Source organism: Arachis hypogaea, chromosome 8, assembly GCF_003086295.3.
Source record: "Arachis hypogaea cultivar Tifrunner chromosome 8, arahy.Tifrunner.gnm2.J5K5, whole genome shotgun sequence".
NCBI classification, from domain to species: domain Eukaryota; kingdom Viridiplantae; phylum Streptophyta; class Magnoliopsida; order Fabales; family Fabaceae; genus Arachis; species Arachis hypogaea.
In genome coordinates, this window is record NC_092043.1 from 37,303,809 (window position 1) to 37,328,396 (window position 24,588).

General features: G+C 32.8%; 1 protein-coding gene across 1 annotated transcript; it reads right to left on the reverse strand.

Moving 5' to 3' along the window:
• Window positions 1-12,433: 12,433 nt before the first annotated feature.
• Window positions 12,434-24,113, reverse strand: LOC112707302 (BURP domain-containing protein 6). The gene is made up of 3 exons (XM_025758983.3): window positions 23,978-24,113; window positions 23,711-23,825; window positions 12,434-13,549 (listed from the first exon to the last, which is right to left on the reverse strand). The coding sequence occupies exons 1-3, from the start codon at window positions 24,017-24,019 to the stop codon at window positions 12,678-12,680; spliced, it is 1,029 nt and encodes a 342-aa protein (XP_025614768.1). The 5' UTR covers window positions 24,020-24,113; the 3' UTR covers window positions 12,434-12,677.
• Between the last annotated feature and the right edge of the window lie 475 nt (window positions 24,114-24,588).

Sequence of the window (24,588 nt, forward strand, 5' to 3'; positions counted from 1 at the left end):
TGTGGTTGTTATCTAATAAGTTAAGTTTGTTGTCATTTGTGCTATTGTAGTAAGTATTTTACAAATTAATTTCGCTAGTTTATTGACTTCTAATTTATAGGTTTTAGGGATTAATTTGTTTACCGGTCAAAAATTTGTTGACATTTTTAAGATATGTGTTATTATTAGATAGGAAATTTCGTTATGGATTGGAGAATTTAATTGTATCCTGCATTTATTGTGCTGTTTTTTGCAGCCCACTAGGTGTATATACAGTGTGAGACGGCAACAGAATATGCCCATGCATGATAGGATCATCCCGTATTTAGAGAGGGCTGGATTGAAACAAGACCTGCAGGTCTTCATCCGACCCTATCACAAAGGTCTCAAACCACACACCGGTTGACACAACGGTAATGGGAATCTTGTAAAACAACTTTTTAACCTGCTTCGTACCACAGGTACCGAGCTTCTGTACTATGCTTAGCTTAATCTCTGCCAATGTGCTTGAAGATCGAATAAAAATACTAACTGGTTCTCTATCTGTGAATTTCACACCGTGGCGTTTGCTCTTTTGAATTTTTCCAGAGCAATGGACCAGAGCCAGAAAACTATCCTCCCCATCCATTTGTGAATAACACTCTACCTCTCCACATTTGGCTCCTCCATGGTTTATATAGGGAACCCAATGACACAGAATACACATAAACCGCTATAGCCACTAGCGGTTTACGCACACATTTCAACATACATAAACCGCTGCTGACAGCAGTGGTTTATGAAGAACCATAAATCAACAGAATCCGCTGCTGACTCTAGCGGTTTCTGTGCAATTATAAACCGCTACTGCCAGTAACGATTTATATAATATAGTGAAACAACGCAATTGCGTAACCATTTTTAAAACAATACATTTACGTAAATTTAGGATTGAAACAATTTAAAAATGTAAATTACCCTATTAAAATCTTGGGTTCCGTATTTGTTCCTTTTTACCATGTCCACCAATCTTTTATTATCCGCAATGATCATTAATTTTTCTTCTTTACATTTGCTTCTTCTAATAAAAACTGTATCACCATTTGTGTACCGGCTAGCAATATGCATCACCACTTTATATTCCTCCATCCTCACTCACATGAAGCATTTTGGGGTTCATTATCATATGTTCTCACTTCTCATGTATCCACTTATTACACATTTAAATTTGGTCTATATATTACCCAATACCCATTGACACTAACCCGGCCATCTTTTTTATTGAACAATTCGAACACAATCTCTAATCCTTTTATATTTCTTTTGAGTAAATACTAATTTTGAGAAAACAAATCTTAATATTTTTTTTACAAAATAAATTTTAAAATATATATTTTTTAACATAATATTAAGTTAATAATTAATTTATCTAATCAATCATTAATTTCTATGAAATGACTAAACCACACCATTCTACTCTCCCGATTATGGCCATTAAGTGCTCCACCTCTACCATACTGTCACCCCCTCTCCACCATCACTTTATTCCATCCTTACCATAACAATAACAACTCATAAATTAACCACCACAAAAGATTAACACTCACTAATTTAATATGATTTTGAAGTAGAGCAACAGTGGCGCGAGCCGGTTGATGTGTACCTGATCTCCCTCTAGAATCGCAAACCAAAAACCATGGGTTTAGCTATAAAAAAATTCGTAACTAGACTCCAGAAAAATTTGTGGTGATGATACTTCTGTAACTAAAGAAGGCAAGGCATTTTTAATTAGCCACACTTTTTATTATATTATAATTTTAAAATTGGTTGAAACATTTTGTTAACCACAATTTTAATACATTTATGCATATTTTATTTTGTGACAAAATAAAATAATGCACAACTAAATAATTATTTCTACCATATTTTACCGTGATAAAAATTGAACATGCCGATTTTTTTAGTCATATTTATTTTTCGTGGCCAATGTTTAATGGGTTATTTAGCATTAGTCTTTTTTTTAGTTAAATGAAAAATTGTACAAAAAAATTTTAAATTTTGCCACGGCTTATTTGTGGCTAACATAGGACATAATGTGTTTCTTACCACGATTTTTTTCGTGACTAATATTGATGAATTATTTAACAACACATAAATTCAATTTTTTTTTTCTGAACTTGTTTTCCTTCTATTCATTTCTATATTTATATATATAATACTATTTTCAAAATATTTTACATTAAAAAATATTATTAAATAAACCATAATAAATAATAAAATACAATATGTAACAAACTAAATAATAATGATTCAAAATATGCATTATACTAAAATAAACCAAGTTCATTATGATAACAAATAAAATTATATGTAATAACATAGTCTAAACTAAATATAACTAAAGATTAAATTATAGATGCTATCAGTGCACAAGAAAAAGTAGATACTTTATCACTGTACTTTTATAGTAAAAATTTGTGGAGAATTATTATTTGATCATTAATTTGTTGAAGTTGCCTCTCTAAGTCCTGACGTGTTATTGCGATGCACTGCTAGAACCTCCACAATTTGAAACTCTAAAAATACGCTTTGACTCACTAAAACCACTAAACCCTAGCATTACTAGACATAAATAACTTACTTCCAATGAGGTATTTATACTATATGTACAATGGACTATTTATTTGGCCCAATATATATTAATAATGTAAATTAAACATCATTATTCCTAATTTCTAGTTGCCTGTTCAGTTTTGTGATATCTACCCCCAATTTACCCCAAATCTTTCACATTAATCCTTCATCATCCAACGTTACCCTACCTCCAAAAAACCCCATTATTTGTTCGCACAAACCCCCCCCCCTTTTCTGCCACCCCGCCGTGTGCGCAGCAACCTGCATCCCACCACTGTTATTGCGCGACGTATAGCCTCCGTTCCTATTGACTGGAACTGTCGCGCTCCACCTCCTCGTGCCAACGCCCTCGCCGGAAGAATCTCCGTCACTCCTCATGCGGCCGAACATCTGTGATCTGCAACTCTCAGCGCCACCGATGTGAGTTGCAGCCCCAAACCCCGTTCTCGCGTCATCCCAGCGCCAGCCTGCTGTCTGGGTGTTGTTGAATTACTCAGAATAAACATCTACAAAAACTAAGAAAGTAAACATCCAAAATCATACAAAAACGAACATCCAATGTGAACGTGTATAAATATTAAATAATAACGTAATTACTTTATAAAACGACTAGCTACTAACCAAATAACCGTGTAAAAAAATATTTTGAAACCGTGATAGTCAGATAAATCATAATCATCAATCATCGTCTACAACTAAGCACCCAAGAATAACCATCCACGTTCACAGAGAAAGTGAACATCCGGCGACGGGAAGAAGTCACAAACTGGCTACGACGGAGGCGCTGGACGTCCGGGTTGCTGTGGTGCCGCAAGCTCGACTCACACAATATGCGCGTCCTCCATACGTACGGTGGCCTATGCAACGACGGCGGTTGGTAACCGTGGTGGCACTGTACCGGCTTTTGCTTCGAGGAGAGAGTGAGAGAATAAGTTCACACCATATTGAGAGAGGGAGGTAATCCTAATTTGATTTCATAACTGACGGGAATCATAATTTGATTCAAATTTTAAATTGGAAACTACTCAAAATTAATTAATTGCCTCTAATTTAATTAGGTAATCCTAATTTGATTCCATAACTGATAGGAATCATGATTTGATTCAAAATTTAAATTAGAAACTACTCAAAATTAATTAGTTGCCTCTAATTTAATTCTAATTTCAATTTAACTCTATTGTATACATTGTATAAAACATATATTGACTCCTCGTACTTTTCCTATTTATATAGGTGATGAGCAACACAACCACACTAAGTAATTACTGCTAAATCAAGAAAGAAAAAACTAACAACTTTAGCTAGTTAGAAAGCATAACTGCTACTAAGCAAAAAAAAAAAAAAAACAAGATTGAGTTTAAGAATCATAGGAAGTATGAAAACCGCAAATCATCAAGAGAATTTAAAATCAGATAAACATACTTTATCAATTGAAAATTACAACACTGGAAAAGAGGGAGAAGAAACCAACAACAATAATGGATAAGCCCTGCACCTTGAAAAACTAAATTTATTTGATATTAGGTTTTAAATTTAGGGAGTAAAAGCTGCATAAAATTTTTTTGAAAGGAATAAAGGAAAACACCAAATTTGTTGATAAAAGTGTAGAATTTGGCGGTTAAAAAAGTCAAGCTCAACTTTGCTACAAACAAAATAACATGACAAAGCTCCAAACAATTTGGCCACAAAAATGCAAGTCGTTACTACGGTGAGAAAACTGTCACTGATTCTCCTTCGTCAGTATTTTCCCATGGCTAAGATCCATTTCTCTGGTAGTGATAATACCGATGAAGTGGAGGTCCTCTTGCGATGATTGTAGTTGGTCGTAGGAAAGGGAAAAGATGTAATGGTTGAGACCATAGGAGAAACAAAGGAAATAAGTTTTGCAACGAAATTGAAATTGGGGCAATCCAGCTCTTAAGGTGCATAGATGCTGGTGTGTGTGCGAAGGTTATTAACGTGGAAAGCTTCACTCCTTTAAGAAGGCCAATGTCAATGTTGGGTCATGCCTCAGAATTGTTGATGAAAATTGAAGTTAACTCTCTCTCTCTCTCTCTCTCTCTCTCTCTCTCTCTCTCTCTCTCTCTCTCTATATATATATATATATATATATATATATATATATATATATATATATATATATATATATATATATATACGGTTTTGTTAGGAAACTAACTATGAAGTAGCCAACTAGAACCAACTAGAAGAAAAATAAGAGATCTGTTATAACATGTTTAGGACTCAAATTTTTTACAGCAATTACTTGCTCTGTTATAAAGACCAACTTGACATATAATATTATTGATCAGGGACCTGTTTGACTTATAGTATAAATTCTAAAGGACCTATTTGACTTATAAGATACATCATAACGGATTTAATTGTCCTAATAAATTTGTTCATGTATGAGGTTATTCGGCTTGAGACACCAACAAATGCTACTGTACTAGATGTTGGAATGAATGTAAATGCTGCAATTGTAAATATGCTTGATAATGTGTTTCACTATTAATTCCTAAACACTAGATACTAATATCTTATGTTAGAATACTCATAATTGTTTACAATTTTATTAGGAAAGATAGACTCAACCTCAGCAGCCTTTTAGATGTCCAAAGCAGAAAATAATTAGGTCCAAGAGTCAGGAGAGTGTGAGTGTTGAACAATGGTCGCTACAAGTAGTGGCACAACCTCCAGAATGTTCAAATTCATTCTAACTCCCGAACTGAACCTCTCTAAGAAGAAATGATGCTTTCTTGAAATTTATTGTGAAAGAGATAGGACTTTGTTTGTTATTTTGAAGAAATTAGACTTCCACTTTTAATACTTTTTGTGTTACCACTTTACATCAGTGTGTGTAGAAGGAAATAGTCCTTCTTTGATTTGTTAACATTTTGATACTACTTATGTATATATTCTATGTTGATGTTACTTTATGTTAATATTTTGATACATGATATTTGAATATTCTGGTTTGGATTATATACTATATTTTGTAATATCTACTTGGCCAAATTATTTTGCATACTCTAATTTGGATATAGACTAACTTCTGTTCAACATCATTGTCAATCTCTAATGTTCATTTAACTAAAATAAGCCATTCAAGTACAACATTTTTTCAACAAACATACAATGCTAATTGCTTAAATAACCACCACGTAAATACAAAACAAAATCACAACTATAAGTGCACCTATTATTACACTACTAAACAACTTGAAAACACTATCTTTCTCGACTTTTGAACTATCTTCATTCCTCTTTATTAACATCTCCTCCAATTATTTCACTCTCTCTTCCAAGCTAAAATTCTAACATGCACCAAATTCTTCACCCACACATGTCTCTATAGAAGCCAATCTACTACTTTTAACTACATCATCCACTAGATACCCAAAAATCTCATCAAACCGTACAAAAAAATCATAATAACTTTGCTTTTCTTGCAATCAGAATAACAAAAGAAAAATCATAACATTAGTCTTAGTCCCCAATTATCAAAACTATAGCACCACAAAAATTCACCACTCTAAAGTACCTTGAAGTGAGGATAGCCAAAGAACTGCCTATTCGGGTTTTCTGCTGTGCGAGGCCTGGATATTACAGCATATGTCCTGCACTTGCACTTAGGATGTTCTCCTCTTCTAAGTCGCCCCCTTCGGAAGCCAGTCGAACTGTTGTCAACACTGAAGACATTATCAATAGTTCTCTGACCACATCTCCGACTTGCAACTGACATGCTGCCTCCACTCGCCATCACCTTCTTCGAAGCCAAAAACCCTCTCTCACACACTAAGATACATGGGTTGGAGACAAAGAGACAGGGGTTAAAGATGAAGACCTAATTTTATGTTGATCCCCTTTTGAAACGACGACGTATTGCGCCTCTCACAACGCTGCCATTTTATAATACTAACATGAGAAAGCTTGGGAACTAATCTGTCCCACTTAAAATGACGTCGTTTGAAGAAGCTCTTAAACGACGTCGTTTTGGCCACGTGTGCAGGGACCAATGGGTCTTGGAAGCAATGCATAGCCTTTAACCTGACACGTCACACTGATCACCTCCACGTAGGAGAGAGAGTGTTCGGTTAACCGGCTAAACCTGGACCATGGATATATATTGCATATATCTAACAATTTTGGGGACTGGGGACTTAGTTAACTTTTCTGGGGGGACAAATCTGTCAGATAACCAAATCTTTGGGCACCTATTTGAAGTATTACTCAAAAATAAAAAAATTACTTTCCACTATCCGAATAAATAGAAATAAAAATGCTAGGTATCCAAATCTTTTTACCAATTAAATTAACCTAAGTTGTTAAAACTAAAAATTTGTGCCACTTTCTCTCTCCTTTAATGATTGTCACTGCTTCTTCTTTTTCTTACGTTCCTTCTTCCTTCTTCCTCATTCGACATCATTATCGTCGTAATGGTCACCATGACTATCTTCTTCTTCTTGATATTGTTGTTGTTAATTTCTTCTTCTCTTTTTTTATCATCCTCTTTTATTAGAATAAATCTCTACATACAAATCAATTAACAAAACAAGTCCAACAAGTCATTTACACTCATGCGTGCACGTTCTTTTTCGCGCTCCTGCTGCACGTTCTTCTTCTTTTTCTTCGCTATTTTTCTCTTTCGTTATCATCGTCACCAACACCATAAAATAATGTATAGTCCAAAGAATATTAGCCTGCTAAAGGAATAAAAGCTCAAAGTCGTTGAAAATAAAGATACAAAAGCGGAAGCGTTCACATATGATAACTAAAACGTAAAGGTAATTAAAAGAGATTATAGATATAAAAGAGAACTAGTCAAAAGCCTGCGGAGTTTAGGCTGGCTAGCCAAAATAGAAATACAGCAAAATTTTGAAGTTAAAATAGATACATCATGTCTCTCAAAGTTTAAGCCTCTAAGGCAATAAGTACAATAATCAAAAGTGAGAGATACTATAACAAAATAAACAGAATAAAGCAGAGTCATCCTCCGCTCTATCACCATCTGCAAACTCACTGAGGTGGGTTGCGACCTGCATTTGAAAAATAACAACATATGGTATGTATGAGAATCGGGGGTTCTCAGTATGATAACAGTGCCTAATAGATAAGACATAAGGTTCTGGGAAGCCAAAGGCAATCCTAGAACTTCACATTGATACAAATATTCAAGCATAAAGAAATATATAATTAAACCATAACAGGATAATCTAGACTTAGGAGATTTTTAACTAATACTAGTCATAGCTATCCCACAGCCTTCACCAACCTACCCTCAATGCGATCCCATCGCCATCACCTACCTAACCTCCTCAGATCAAACAAACACAACTAATGCAATCAAATAAAACACAAGAAATATACATATACAACAGGTAATTCGATTAGCAATTAGGCATATTATTCATTTAGGTATAACTCAATTAATCAAAGCAAGCAAGCATATAGAAAATGCATATGATTAACGCATGTTATATTTGGCTTGTGATATCATTTGTCGGTTCAAAATTGCCAACCCAACACATCCTTTCGGATGTCACCTTTCTGCCACATCCCTAGGATATAGTGCCCGGCTCACTTTCAACCCTGAGATATAGTGCTCGGCTCACTCTGAATCCTGGGATATAGTGCTTGACTCACTCTCAATCCTGGGATATAGTGCCCAGTTTACTCTTATGACAAGAAAGGTTGTGCGAGCGGGATACTACCTCAGCCCTCACATCTGAATGTAGGTGAGAGATTGCCACAGTCCCTACGCAAATGCCGCTACCTCGACAAGCGAGATTAAAACACCATCCTTGCTAGGAGCATAGTGACTTACCAGTCATAACAAATCATAATCTTTATACAGGTTCATCAACCTCAATCTATCAACAATCATCGTTAACTTTCATGATCTTAACTCATTATAGTCATCACCAATCATCAAATTCTCAACTCATCATAATTCATCATCCATGAAATACTCCACAATTCAACTCTCACTAATTTCATCTATCGGACATCCAACACCTAAATCACTGGCTCTAAACTCATAATCTAAAACACTTATTTCTGTTTATTCAATACCCTCTCACTTGCCCAAAAGCCCAAACACTAGCTAAGAGGGTCTTAATTAAACATTAGAGAGGTTTAAAAGGCTGGATGAATGGTTTAAAACACAAAAATATTATTTTTGCAAAATAGAGTATCATGCATACATGAGTGTAAAAATTCCAAAGTTGCGTACGCGAGCTACGTCTGCATATGCACAAGTTAAAAACAGAGAGTAATGCTTGCGTCGCGTGCCAACTGCAGCGTACGCATGCCTCAAAATCACAATTTTCGTGTACGCATACCAGTGCTGCGTATGCATGAGTACTGGGTAGAGGGTTGGAGGAAGTGCCAACGCGATGAGCTTTGTGTTTCTTAGTGAAAGGTAGTGCCGCGAGTGTTAAGGTTGAATGAAGAGGAGGCCTGGGTTTTATTTCTCATTGAAAAGGTTTTTTTCGTCATGCTTTTTTAGGGTGTCCAAATAATTAGAAGAAATGGACATGCTTTGAAAATATGATTGTAACAAAACAAACTAGCCACACTTTTAAAACATGCCTGTTTCTCTCAATGGCCACGCTTTGGTAAGCGTGACATCTAAAATGTGGTCAAATCACTTTTCAATCACTACTCTTATAAAAGCGTGACCATTGACCTCTTTAGGCCACGCTTTTAAAGCGTAGTAAGAGAAAAGCATGGCAACATACTTTTTTCTTGTAGTGCAAATATTTGTTGATAGCTATAGGTGTTCTTGGAAAGAAACTACTTGCACCCTCATGGTTGATGGTTAGACAGATCAAAGGCAACAGACATTGATTAACTTTTTGGTTTATTATTCGAAAGGGTTGTGTTTTGTGAAATCTGTAGATGCTTTAAATGTGGTAAAAAATGCTTTAAACTTGTGTCACTTATTTTTTAAGGTGATTGAATGGATTGGATCTGATAATATTGTGCATGTAATGACTGACAATGTGGCCAATTATGTTGCAGCTAGTAAGCTTATCAATAATAAATTTGAGAATATTCACTGGTCACCTTGTGTTGCTCATTACTTGAATCTTATTCTAAAAAATATAAGCAATATGGCGCATATTTCTTGCCTTGCTTCATATACTTCAAAGAATACGGTCTATGTGTATAATTATATGGTGTTCCTATCCTAGCTTAGACAAAGACCTAGTTGAAAGGAGGTTGTTGGCCAAGGTGCAACTCGTTTTGTCATTGTTTTCATCACATTAAAGAGTATCTTTTGAGCACAAAGTGGATTTGCAAGTATTGTTTGTGGATGCATAATACTAGTCACAAACTAGGAATGAGTGTTAATGGTAAGCTGTTAGTGCAAGTATTCTGAACAACAAATTTTGGGACAAGCAATCGCTTTACTGCATGCAAACTTATGATCATGTTGCTTAAATTTTTTAGGATTGTAGATGTGATGATAAACCATCATTAGGATATGTCTATGAAGGTATAACGAGGGCAGGAGATACAATAAAAGAAATGTTCAAGTAGAATAAGACTGCATATTATTGTCACACAGAGATTATCAACTCAAAATAGGTTAAATATTTGAAAAAAAAAAACTTCATGCAGTGGCTTATTTCTTGAATCCTACTTTCTTTTTTAATGAAAATTATAAAGAAGCGGCTGATGTCATGTGAAGTTTACTTAATCTTGTTATATTATATTGCAAGATTAACAATTTAGATTCAATTGAGGCAATAAAGGAAGAAATACATTTATATAGAAATCAAAAGAAAAGTTTCAATAGGTTAGAAGTTATTCGAGCTGCAAAAATTAAACTTCAACCTAGTAATAATGTTTATTTGATAGTAACTTGTTATATATTTTCATTTTCTTAATTTAATAACTAACAGTATGGTTATGGATTTATAACTTATAAATAAATGGTGGAGGTTACGTTGTTCGATGGTTTTGCTGCATATTTGCAAAAGATAACTGTTTGTATTTTTAGCTAAGCATCTACTTCCTCAAGATGTGAAAGAAATTAGAGTCTTTTTTTATCAGATTCATAAGAAAAGAAGAAATAGATTAGAGCATGGTATACTAAATGATATTGTATCTGTTATATATAGTTTGCATCTTAATAAATCCAGGTAATACATATTTTGTACTTTCATTTCATAACATTGGATTTTGTGTATTTAATATGTTATGTTATTTTTCATATATTGTATTTAATTTATTAAGAAAGAAAAAAGTAAAAGGTGTAATATGATATAATTGATTATGAAAGTATCAATTTGGTTGATTTTTTGGTGACGGAAAAGATTATTGAAAAAGAATTTGATCTTTCTAATAATGTTAAAAACTTGCTACGTGAGCATTATATATAGTTTATTTTATGATTATTTATTAGAATGATTTAATTTTTAACTTATTAATAATATATTGTCTATTTTGTTAGATGATATTAATGCTGATTTTCATTAAAGTGGTGGTTGCAGTGGTGATGGTAAGTCTTTATGCATTGCATCATTTGATTTTTTTGGATTAAGTGGAGAAAATAAAGGTGAAGATAATTTCAGCAAAGTAAATTTGCAACAAGTTTATGTTGGCATTTTATGTTTAGGTTTTTTTTTATTATTTATAACATTGTGGTTGATGTTATTATTTATAATATTTTTAATTTAGATGATATTTTAAATTTTATATTAAACTATAATTATATTTTAATGTGTTTATTTATATTTATTTATTATTTTATTGTAAAACGATTATTCTCATTGAACTACATTTAAATTAGTTAAATTAATGAATCAATAAACTAATAACTTAAGCAATTCGATGATCAATTCAATTTTTAGAACCTCGATTATATATTATAGTAATTTTATCAATTTTTCGATAACAATGAAATTTGTATTAAAGTATATCATCATCATATCTTAACATAATTTGTTGTTCATATGTAAGGGAAAAAAACCCTAATACCGAAAAAATAAAATGAAAAACAACTACAACTGTCCAATAACTTCTAGAAGACTATGTCTTCTTGTATAACTCGAGAAAGATATACATTTGGACTCAACCATTTGGCATAAGTCAACTTAGTCTGTACTCTCCTCTTTTGCAAGAACATTGGTTATTCTTTTATTGTCCTTTGAATCAAACTAAAAGGAATAGTTCAAGGATATACTGGGATTTAAAATAAATAAAAAAAATCCAATTATATCTTTTTCAACAAGACCTATTGAAAATATAAAAATTGAACATCAAGAAAGAAGAATTTTTATTTTATATAGTATATTTTGAAATCTTCCAAAAAGTAAGAATATAGATTACATAAAACGGTAATGTTAAAAAAAGATAAAAAAAATAATCAGAATTTATTTTATTTAGTATTTATTAATTATATATTGTATCAATTAATAAATATTAAATTAAGAAACCAATAGAGAGAAAATTTTGAGAATTTTAAATTTTTGGTGCCTCTTGAATTTTTTTAATTTATTCTTTTTGTCTTTTGATATTTTTTATTTATTCTTTTTGTCTTTTGATATTTTTTATTTTGTGATTGAAATTTATTAATAAATGTATAATTTAAAAAAATAAAAAATTACAAAATTAATTTTTAAATAATTTTTTATAATTTACAAAAAAAAATATATCGTGATTAGTTGATTAGATTAATAAAATTTAGGTTAGATTAAAAATTAAAGTGAACTATGATAAGCTAATTTATATAATTTTATTTAATAATAATAAAATATGCCACAAAGAATAACTATTCTTTTAATTCAAAAAGGGTTGGATATAATTCAACAAAAAAATTATGCAAAAATTTTATCAAAGGCAACATCATTACTGCATACCTCATTACATAATTATGCATTAACAACTTCTAGAAGTTTTTACAGCACCTTGCACTCTTGCAGCACAACGTAGCCAAACTTCTAGAACACATTATTATAGTTGGGGTACATTCAAACTAACATACATACATATATATTACAATAACGTAGTAGACTTAGTACTCGCTATATATGCAAGGAGACACACTTTCAACATCATAAGGAGGGCATTACTTACATGTCATCTTTCAGGCCGCTGAATTGAGGTACCCAAATAACATTATCAGTGGGAAGAAAATGACAAATGGGAGTGGTTCCACGCTTAGTATTAAGCATCTTGAAGGCAACATGATTTGATGGCCAGTGAGCAGTATCGGTGTGACAAACTACTATTGCTTTAACTTTTGTTCCATCATTAGTTGCCATCAATGGAACACTATAAGACCTTGTATCTATTTTGTGGCAATAAAACACAGCATATGGGTAATTCATTTTGTGGCACACCATTGCTTTTTCACCATTTTTCTTCACTCCTTCCGCCACAGTGTACTGCCGATCTTGTGTTTCCCTTTCGAATTCAGTTGAAAGTAGCCTTATGTTTTTTCCAAGTTGTGAAACCGCGAAATCGAGTAGCGACTCTAAAGAAGTTGCACAATATTTTTCTTCTCCGTGCATAGTAGGGCTCTCGCAAAGCGCAAGTGTTTTTTTCATTGATTCGGCTTCGGTTGACTCAGCTTCTATGTTAAAGCGGTTCAAGATCTCGGGGAGCCTGCTGCTAGAAAATGGAATGGCCTTTGCGATTGTGTCCGGTAAGAAAGTGAACACATCCGAGGTCTTTATACGTCCTAGGATGAGTTTTTTGCCGGGAAGAAGATCATGCTCAAAGAAAAATGCGCCATTGGGTATCGTAGGTTCGTTACTTGTGAGATGGTCACTATGTTTGTTGTGGGAATACAACGGAAATGTTTTATTAAAGTCTTCACTCTCTTTGTCGCCATCATGATGAAGGTCGAACAAAAAGGCACCAATTGGTATTTTGAGTTTATTGCTTGTGGTTGCTTGTTGCTTAACATGGGTGCTTTCCCTTCTCATCCAATCCCAATTTCCTTAAAGTTGAAACCAATCAAATAAAGTGTGAATAGTTTGCATAATTAGCTTCTTTCATTTTGAGAGTTTATAATGATAGACTCAAAAATAAATTAGTTTTGCATATTTTAAGAATTTAATTTCGAAGTAGTGTGAATCTAAAATAAATTTGTATATTTATCTAATTATATAATGATATGTTAGTAAAAATAATTACATTTTATTTTAACACTATAAAAAATTATCCAAAAATACTTTTATGATTTACCATATCAAATTTGTAGGAAACAAATAACTTTAAATAAATTTGGAAATAAAAATATCTATATAATTTTAAATATAAATATAACTTTAAAGAAAAGAGAGAGAAGTGTTCATAATAATAATAAAAAAATTAATGATTAAAATGACACACAACTTTTTTAAAAGAGCAATTAACTTTGAATGAGTCAACTTACTCGTTTGGTTAAATAAGTGTTGAAAATTTGAATTATATCTTGTGTTTGTAGTAATTTATTGGCTAGAAAAAGACCCATAAATAAAACTTAAATATGCGATAAATTAATCTTGACCTGATGAGTTAAGAGTTATCATGAGAAACAAAAAAAAAGTTTTTTCAAAGAGTTTTTTGTTTTTAAAAAACTATATTTAGAATATGGCGAGTTACATGGCCAACTTATTTAATAATTAAGTTCAATCAAATTGGTTCAATATAATAGTTTAAGGATTGAATTTTTTTATTTTACCAATTTTTACATTTAGATGAATTTGTTCATTAAAATTAAAATTAAAAGACACAACACTATTTTGTTTTTGAACACATTTTTTATCCTTATAGAAAGAATGGTGTAAGCTATCAAATCCATTCTTATTAAATCGAATCAGTTTGATTGAATATCATATTATCAAAATGCGATCTGAACCCAATTAGAATACCTTGTAGTATTTTATTCTAAAATTCCTTAATCACTCACATCATGATATTTTTTTTTGCAGTTATCATACGAAACCAAGATTGATCAAGAAAGCTCAATGAATCTTGAGCAGTAGCATAGAAGAAATAGAATGAGAAGAGAACAATTTCACTTATGAATGAGAATGAAATTTATGCAGTGCCTTTTCAACACACAAATCTGCTAATATATACATTGACCGAAGCAAGTCTATAACCACCTTTCCACAAATAACTTGCATAATAGAATTTTAACTAACTATTGTTAATAACCAGTCTTAACAGTCTCATCTATATACTCAATATCCTCCTTCAAAACTGAAATTTAGTCTTGGAACAACTCTCAATTTGTACCTTTTTCTCTTAAAAGTAGTGACAGATTTAAAAAATTTTGACAATAAAAATAAAATATATATAATATAATAATAATTTTTATAATAAAATATTATGCGTATATAAAATTAGTTTTCAAATTATCTATGAATCATTATTTATATATATATATAACTCATTTTTAATATATTTTTTATATTTTAATATGTATTTTATACATGTGGTTATTTTTTATTATGTACATATAAGATGATTATTATTATAATTATATTTTCTTATTGTAAAATATGATTAATCTTCAAAATATCTAATTAAAAATTAAAATACTAAAATAGTAATTTAAATAATAATATATAATTAAAAATTTTATTATTTAAATTTTATATTTTTAAAAAATTGAATAATATTTTTTTTAATAATACAATCAAAATATATCTTTTTCTATATATATTAGTAAATAATTATTTAAAAATTTACTTCTCATATAATTAGAAGCCAAATTTTACTGATATTTATAATTGAAAAAATTCTTTTAATTAATGCAGTTGTTACGCAAAAAATTAAAGCAAATATAAAAAAAAAATACTCTTTTGAGTCTATTTCTAAAAAAAAACACAAATTTTATTTAAATTGATAAATAATCCTTTTAATAGACATCTAATATGAAATTTTTAAATTGACTATTAAATATAAAAAATTAAATAAAAAATTATTATGGAATCAAATTGAATAATTTAGTAAATTATTATCGTATACTACTAAAAATAATTTAAATTATAATGGAGCGCTAGTTCCCACAATCATACACGTATATCCATCCCTGCTCAAAAGAAACTGCTGACAATAATTTTGTCAATATGTCAGCAATTTTCTCATTTTCAGGTATATGTACAATTTATAGAGCCTTATGTTTGACTTTATCTTAAATGAATTGAATGGTAATATGAAAATGCTTGGTTTTATCATGTAATACCAGATTGACAGTTAAAAGAATTGTGCTAAAGTTGTCAAAATATTACACGAGATGTTGACAAAGCCACCTTCAATTCTAGTAACATGTTATTGAACCACACAATCTCAACTTTACAATCTACTGTTGGGTTTTTTCTCTTTTTGTGAGGTTCAAGTCTAATTTTTTGGAAGTATATTTTTGCACCCTAGTGTTACAACCCTAATTCAATTTTTTAAGATCTTTTGAGAGAAAGAGAGTAGCCACCAAAGAGAGAAAGAAGAGAAAAAAACAGAATTTTCGTTTTTATCCAAAACAGTAAATTTCAAATGGCAGTTTGTCATTAGTTCACCGTTGGATTGGCTTGAAATTTGAACTGTGTGTCACTCTTATCTTAATCTTCATTCTGGTTAGTGGAGATGTTGATTAAAGGTTTGAAGTGGGAGAAATTGGCTTTACAAGAGAGAAATTAGGTTTTTCATTTTTACACAGAGCAGCAATGTTTGAACAACAGTTTCTCATTCTTTTACTGTTGGATCGACGTGAAATTTGGACTGTAAATTATTCACATCTTGTTCTTCATTCCGAACGGTGACGATTTTAATTAGAGGGAGAAATTGGTTTCGACAGAAGCTCTATTTTTTGGGTATATTTCATCTTCTTGCTTTTCATTTGTAAGCTTTGGTAATTTGATGTTTTGGCTTGTTATATGCACGTTTTTTTTTGCTTTGTTTGATATTCTCTTGTACCTCATTTGATTATAGTGAAGCTATTTCATTGGTCTGGACACCCATGGTTTTTACCTCTCACATTGAGGGGTTTTTCACATTAAAATCTTGGTGTGTTCTTGTTATTGCTTTACTTGCTATATTTGCTTGTTATAGTTGCTGCCATATTATGTTGTGAATGCTTCCATATTGTTCTTGTGTTTGATATTTGTGTTGTTTCCGCTGCTAGGCTCTTTCATACTGGTATCAGAACTTGTTGGTATTTTTCTAAGCTTGTGATTTTGTGAACAATGGAAGCTAATACTAATACTAGTCTATGAAGCACGGATTCTTTCATGGTGCTGGCGTATCCGTGTCGGACACGAATCCGACATCGACACTCGGTGGATACTTCAAACGAGCGTATCAATGGCGTGTCTTCTTGCGGTGCAAAATTTTGGTGGAGCGGTCACGAATCTGAACGAGTCCGACCCGAATCTTGGTGGAGCAGTCACGAATCCGAACGAGTCCGACTCGATTCAGATGTTCATGAGACGGATCTTTCTATTGGACTGCAAATCTTCAATTGATTTTGTGATTTTATGGCCCGATTAACCAATTTTTTCTTTATAATTGATTCATGATGGACTTGGAGGAGAAGAAATTGATACATTTTCTATTAGCGAGATGACAAGAGGAGATTAAAATTTTTTTATTTTTTTTAATAATTACATAATTTTAAGACTTTTCTTATACAATTATATTTACTCTTATATTTACAATATGATATTTTATTAATTTAATATATTATTTAAATTTTAATTCACAACGTATCTTAAACGTGTCGTATCCAATTTTTTATAAAAAGAACGTGTCGGCGTATCCGTGTCGTGTCGTGTCCGTATCGCGTGTCGTATCAGTGCTTCTTAGATACTAGTAGGATGATCACTCTTAATGATCCTAATTATGATTTGTAGAAGTCAAAGATGGAAGATTTGCTTTATGTAAAAAATTTTTATCAACCAGTTTTTGGGACAGAGAAGCCTAATGATAAATATGATGATGATTGGACTTTGTTGCATAGACAAGTTTGGATTAAATTTGAACAATTTTATGCTCAAAAAATTGGGAATAACAAGATGTTTTTGACCAAGCAGTTGTTGGCTTTGAAATATACAGATGAGACATCAATGACAGATCATTTGAATAACTTCTAAGAAATTATGAATCAGTTATCTTCTATGGGTATCAAGTTTGATGAAGAGGTTCAAGAATTGTTACTTCTTGACTCCTTACCAGACTTGTGGGAAATTCTCAAAAAGTCATTGTCCAATTCTACTCCTGATGGTGTAATCTCTATGGATCTTGCTAATAGCAGTGTTTTGAATGAAGAAATGAGAAGAAATTCACAAGGTACATCGACTACACATTTAGATGTTCTTGTTTCTGAGTCTACGGGGAGAAACAAAAGTCGAGGTCTTAAAAGTAGAGATCAAAGCAGAAGCAAGTCTCGAGGAAAGTTTAAAAATATTGAGTGTCATCATTGTGGTCAAAAGGGACATGTGAAGAAATTTTGTTGGCAACTAAAGAAGGAGAAAGCCAAGGCAAGTAAAGACAAGAGCACAAATAAAGATGATGGTAGCAAGGAAGACAAGGTTAATGTAAGTCATGATGATATTCTTCTTGTTGAGGAGTTTGAATCTATTAACCTTGTTGATAATAGCACTAGTTGGGTGATTGATAGTGGTGCTTTTATTCATGTTACATCTAGGAGGAATTTGTTTACGTCTTATACTCCTGGTGATTTTGGTGACGTGAAAATGGCTCATCAAGGTATTTCAAAATGTGCCGGTATTAGACAAGTTTGCTCAAAAACTTCCAACGGTACCAAATTGACTTTGAAGCGTGTGAAGCATGTTCCAGATATTCGGTTAAACTTACTTTCTGTTGGTAAGTTGTGTGATGAAGACTTGGATAGCTCATTCTCTCGTGATAGTTGGAAGCTCACCAAGGGTTCCATGGTTGTTGCTAGAGGTGCTCGACACTCTACTCTTTATTTAACTCAAGCAAAGATTGTGAAAGATATTGTTAATGCTGCTGAGTTTGTTGATGAAACTGATTTATGGCATAAGAGATTATGTCATATGAGTGAGAAGGGCATGAATATGTTATCCAAGAGGAATCTTTTATCTGGTTGTAAGATTGCTTTGCAAAAGTGCAACCATTGTTTTACTGGAAAACAAAATAGAGTTTCTTTTAAGAGCCATCCATCTTCAAGGAAGCCAAAGATACTTGACTTGGTGCATTCTGATGTATGTGGACCGATGAAGACCAGAACACTTGGAAGGTCTATCTATTTGGTAACCTTTATTGATGACCATTCTAGAAAATTATGGGTTTACACTTTGAAGACCAAATTAGATTAAGTTTTGAATGTGTTCAAGCAATTTCAAGCTTCTGTTGAAAGAGAAACTAGAAAGAAGTTGAAATGCATTCGTACTGATAATGGCGGTGAGTACATAGGTCCATTTGATGCTTATTATAAAGAGCATGGTATAAGATATCAGAAGAATCCTCCGAAGACTCCTCAGTTGAATGGCTTGGCTGAAAGGATGAACAAAACACTGGTTGAAAGAGTAAGGTGCTTATTGTCACAGTCTGGATTGGCAAAATCCTTTTGGGGTGAAGCTTTGAGCACTGTTGTTCATGTCTTGAACTAGACGCCATGTGTTCCTTTGCAATTTGAAGTACCAGAGAAGGTATGGTCAGGTAAAGATATTTCTTATGATCATTTAAGAGTCTTTGGATGTAAAGCTTTTGTTCATATTCCCAAAGTTGAGAGATCTAAGCTTGATGTAAAGACTAGGCAATGTATTTTTATTGGCTATGACATAGATGAGTTTGGTTACAGATTTTATGATCCTATTAGCAAGAAGGTGATTCGGAGTAGAGATGTTGTCTTTGTTGAAGACCAAACATTGAAGGATGTTGATAATGCGGAGAAGCCAATGGTTCAGACTAGTGATAATTTTTCTGACTTGGATATTACTCCCTCTATGCCTATGGTAGAAGATGGTAGAGTTGAAGCTCAAAATAATGAGCATGATACAAGTGCAGGTGAAGATGGAACAGTTGATCCGATACTTGATGAAGTTGGTGATGATGATCAAGATGAACAACCAACTTTGGAAATTCCTGCAAATGCACTCAAAAAGTCTACAAGAGAAAGGAAGCATTTGTCAAGGTATTCTCCACATGATTTTGTTTTGTTGACTGATGGGGGAGAACCTAAATGTTTCGAAGAGGCTGTTGAAGATGAAAGCAAAGCTCAATGGCTTGAAGCTATGGAAGATGAAATGAAGTCCTTGCTTGAGAATGATACCTATGAGTTGGTGAAGCTACCAAAGGGTATGCGAGTTTTGAAGAACAAATGAGTATTCAGAATCAAGAATGAAGAACACAATTCTAAGCCTCGGTATAAGACTAGATTGGTTGTTAGAGGTTTTAGCCAGAGAAAAGGTGTTGATTATGAGTAGATCTTTTCACCTGTTGTAAGGATGTCATCCATTCGTGCTGTGCTTGGATTAGCAGCGTCTCTTGATTTGGAGATTGAGCAAATGGATATGAAGACAACTTTTTTTCATGGTGATTTAGACAAGGAGATCTACATGGAGCAACTGGAGGACTTTGTTGTTAAAGAAAAGGAAGATTTTGTGTGCAAGCTTAAGAAGAGTCTTCATGGGTTGAAGCAAACTCCAAGACAGTGGTACAAGAAGTTTGAATCTGTTATGTTGGAGCATGGTTACCGTAAGACAACTTCAGATAATTGTGTATTTGTGCAAAAAAATTTTTGATGATGATTTTATCATTCTTTTGCTTTATGTGGATGATATTTTGATTGTGGGTAAGAATGCTTTGAGGATTAATGAGTTGAAGAAGTTGAGCAAGTTCTTTGCTATGAAGGACTTGGGTCCTGCCAAACATATTTTAGGCATGACTATTACTCGTTTTAGAGATTTCAAGAAGCTTTATTTGTCACAGGAGAAGTACATAAAGAAGGTGGTTTAAAGGTTTGGCATGAATGATGCCAAATGTGTTGTTAGTTCTTTTGCTCCTCATTTTAAGTTGAACACCAAGCAGTGTCCAACCACTGATGAGGAGAAACAAGCAACGAATGAAATTCCTTATGCCTCAACTATTGGAAGCTTGATGTATGCTATGGTGTGTACTAGACCAGACATTGTTCATGCGGTTGGTACTGTGAGTTGTTTTCTCTCTAATCCAGGTAAAGATCATTGGAATGCTGTTAAATGGATTATGAGATATCTCAAAGGTACAACTAACTTGAGTTTGAGTTTTGGTGGTGAGAAACCTTTGCTAGTTGGCTTTACTGATGCAGACATGGCAAGAGATATTGATTCTCGAAAGTCTACTTCAGGTTATTTGGTCAAGTTTGCAGGGGGAGCTATTTCATGGCAGTCAAGGCTACAGAAGTGTGTTGCACTTTCTACCACAGAGGCAAAGTTTATTGCAGCAACTAAAGCATGTAAAGAGTTGTTGTGGATGAAAAAGTTTCTTGTAGCACTTGGTTTCAAGCAAGACCGTTATGTGTTGTTGTGTGATAGCCAAAGTGCTATTCATCTTGCCAAGAATTCTACTTTTCATTCAAGATCTAAACATATTGATGTTAGGTATCACTGGATACGGGATGTGTTAGATTCCAAGTTGTTGGAACTTGAAAAAGTTCACACTGATGACAATGGTGCTGATATGATGACAAAAGCATTGTCAAGAGATAAGCTTGAAACATGTTGTTTGATCACCGAAATGGCGAGGGCCTCCACCTAGTCGAGAAGGGAGAGATTTGTTGGGTTTTTTCTCTTCTTTGTGAGGCCCAAGCCCAACTTTTTGGGAATGTATTCTTGCACCGTAGTGTCACAACCGTAATTCAATTTTTTGAGGTCTGAAAGAAAGAGAGTAGCCACCAAAGAGAGAAAGAAGAGGGAAAACAGAAAATTTATCCAAAGCAGTAAATTTCAAGTGGCACTTTCGCATTAGTTCACCGTTGGATCGGCTTGAAATTTGAAATGTGTATTCCTCTCATTTTTTTTCTTGATTTTGGTCGGTGAAAATGTTGATTGGAGGTTTGAAGTGGGAGAAATTGACTTTGAAAGAGAGAACTTAGGTTTTCCGTTTTTTTCATAGAGCAGTAATCTTTGAACTGCAGTTTCTCATTTTTTCACCGTTGGATTGATGTGAAATTTGGACTGTAGATTCTTCACATGTTGTTCGTCATTCTTAATGGTGAAGATTTTAATTAGAGATCTGAAGAGGGAGAAATTAGCTATGACAGAAGCTCTATTTTTTGGATATATTTCATCTTCTTGCTTCTCAATTGTAAGCTTTGGTGATTTGATATTTTGGCTGGTTATATGCACGTTTTTGTGATTTGTTTGAGACTCTCTTGTACCTTATTTGATTATAGTGGAGTTATTTCATTGTTATGGACGGTGGTTTTTACCTCTCACATTGATGAAGTTTTCCATGTTAAAATCTCGGTGTGTTCTTGTTATTGCTTTACTTGCTATATTTGCTTGTTATAGTTGCTGCCATATTGTATTGTGAGTGCTTCCATATTGTTCTTGTGTTGGATATTTGTGTTATTTCTGCTGTTAGGCTCTTTCATCTACTAAGTTCCGAAATTCAGCTTTCGTTGAGAATCTATTAATAGTGGTTTGCTTCTTATAAGACCAAGAAAGTAAATTAGCTCAAAGATAAACACAAAACTCAGACATAGATCTCCAATTCTCAAGATCCGAAATCATATCCGAATATGAGAACCCATAAAGTCTGAAATTTTGGCATTTATGGAAGACTAAACCCTACTCTTTTGTGCCTAAAGATATCTTAGAATTTTTTTAACAACATCCAATGTGACAATCTTAGATTATGTATGAATTGACTGACTTTACACACTGTATATAACGAGTCACTACAAGAAAAAGGTTGAATAGCGTTGAATTTAACATCAGAAGTTAGCGGTGGCTTTATCGACGGATTTTGTAATAAATATGTCGAATAAAAAATGTATCGTCGGATTCAGTTTTTCAACGGTAAATTTACCGGTAACAAATCAAGAAAAAGGTGAAATAATTGGCGCCACAATTACTGTCGGATTTAGGGTCATTTTTTCCGATGGTAAATGTAATTAGTTGAATACAGCGTTTTTATCCACTCGCTGATATGTCGATAAATTCGACGGTAATGCAAGCAGCACTGCCTTATTGATGTAATCAAATTATAAGCCAATTAAATAACTAAAAAAACTGATAGGGAGTTTCAAGAATGCATAGAAGAGAGAAAATCAACGTGTCCAAGCACGGGGAAGCAGACTCTAGCCATGAGTGACAGCAGCGACAACGAGAGACGCACTGGAGCAAAAAGACGCGACAACGCAGAGCAGGCACGAGGCAGTGTTGGAGACGCATCGGAACTGGCGAGACGAATTAGAGGAGTTGCCTAAAGTTTTGGGAACGGTTTTTCGATCTACGACAACGGTTTTTGACCGTTGCGAGAACCCTTATTTGTTGTAGTGAGTCGGCGATCGTGACTTCTGGACTCTGGAGTTTGACCGTTTGAGATTTCAGGAGAGACTGACCGGTGAGGAAGAGTTGTTGAGTGACATTGAGAGTGAACGAGAAAGAAAAATTTAGGATTAAAGCCACTGTTAACGTGATTTGGAAAATTTTAAAAATTAGCTTCTAATCTTTTAATAAATTATACATTTACACATTTTAAAAATTTAATTACAATATAATCTAATTATGATTAAGATAATAACTCAAATTAAAAGTAAATATTTAATTAAGATGTGACACATCATAAAAAATAATTTACATATGATTTTAAAATGGGTCGGATAGAATTCACCATATTTTAATATTTTTATTGAAACAAATTACCGAACATGCTAAAAAATATTAGAAACATACATATATGTGGTTATTCATGTAAAAATATCTGTTTTTAAGATGAAAGTTAATATACAAATATATATTAAATAATTTAATTAAATATATTAAATTATTTAATAATTTTAATGAGATATTTTTAGGTAGGTAATTACCTAATAATAAAATTAAGTACTTAAAACAACATTAATTAAAGAAGAGGAAACTTTCTAGAGTTGAAAAACTAGCTGAGATGTATAGTAGTAGTTGAGAATATTCATGTAACTCACCAGGCTGCACGAGAAGGTCCTTGAAAGCTTTAGGCATGGGAGTGTTAGGCCAGAGTGTTTGCCAGTAATCTTCAGCAGGCAGTGATGCATGCACATGGCTTCCCAGAATTGCAAGCTGCCAAAATTTTCAAATGGGAACAAATAATAATAGTTTGAGTAGCGAAGGAAGCAATAAATATTAACCTCATAATAATTAGATAAGGCTTCACATTTTCTTTCTTTCTATTTTATTTTTATGTTCCCCCTATTTTAGAGAGATAAACTTACACAAAAAAGTGCTGAAAGGGGTAGCAGATGACTGGACTCCATTTTGTTTAGGATCGAAGTGATACTGAGTGTGCAACTAGAGAGGGACAATTTATAGAGGGAAATTTCTCCTTCTACAGTTCTATGAACATGTGTAAGCGTGTAACACGCATGCAAATTGTATAATAATTGCACTCCTCTTGTCACGAATATACGAAGCATGGACCAATGAATTGAGTGAGAGTGACAGTGGAGCCCAATATAATGTTTCATGTGGTAGGCCTTTCTCAGGCGAATTTCTTGGTTTTATTTATATTTGTCTTTTATTCAATTAATGAGACAATTAGTTATTTAGATATTTTGATTGAGGTATCTGATGAAGACCTGTGCAGGAATTGCATTGCCATGAAACACTTCAAGAACAGCACTTCATATACATATGAAATCTTGCAAATGTTAAGTGGCGAAGGAAACAATTAAGACACCGTGGTGTGTTTGCAAAAGAGAGGCACTTTCATTGAAAAATATGCACGACTTACATGTTATGCAATTAAATTCAGGAACTCTATTTTCTTTAAAAAAGTATTTACAAATTTAATTAATTAATATTATTAATATTATTATTAATATTA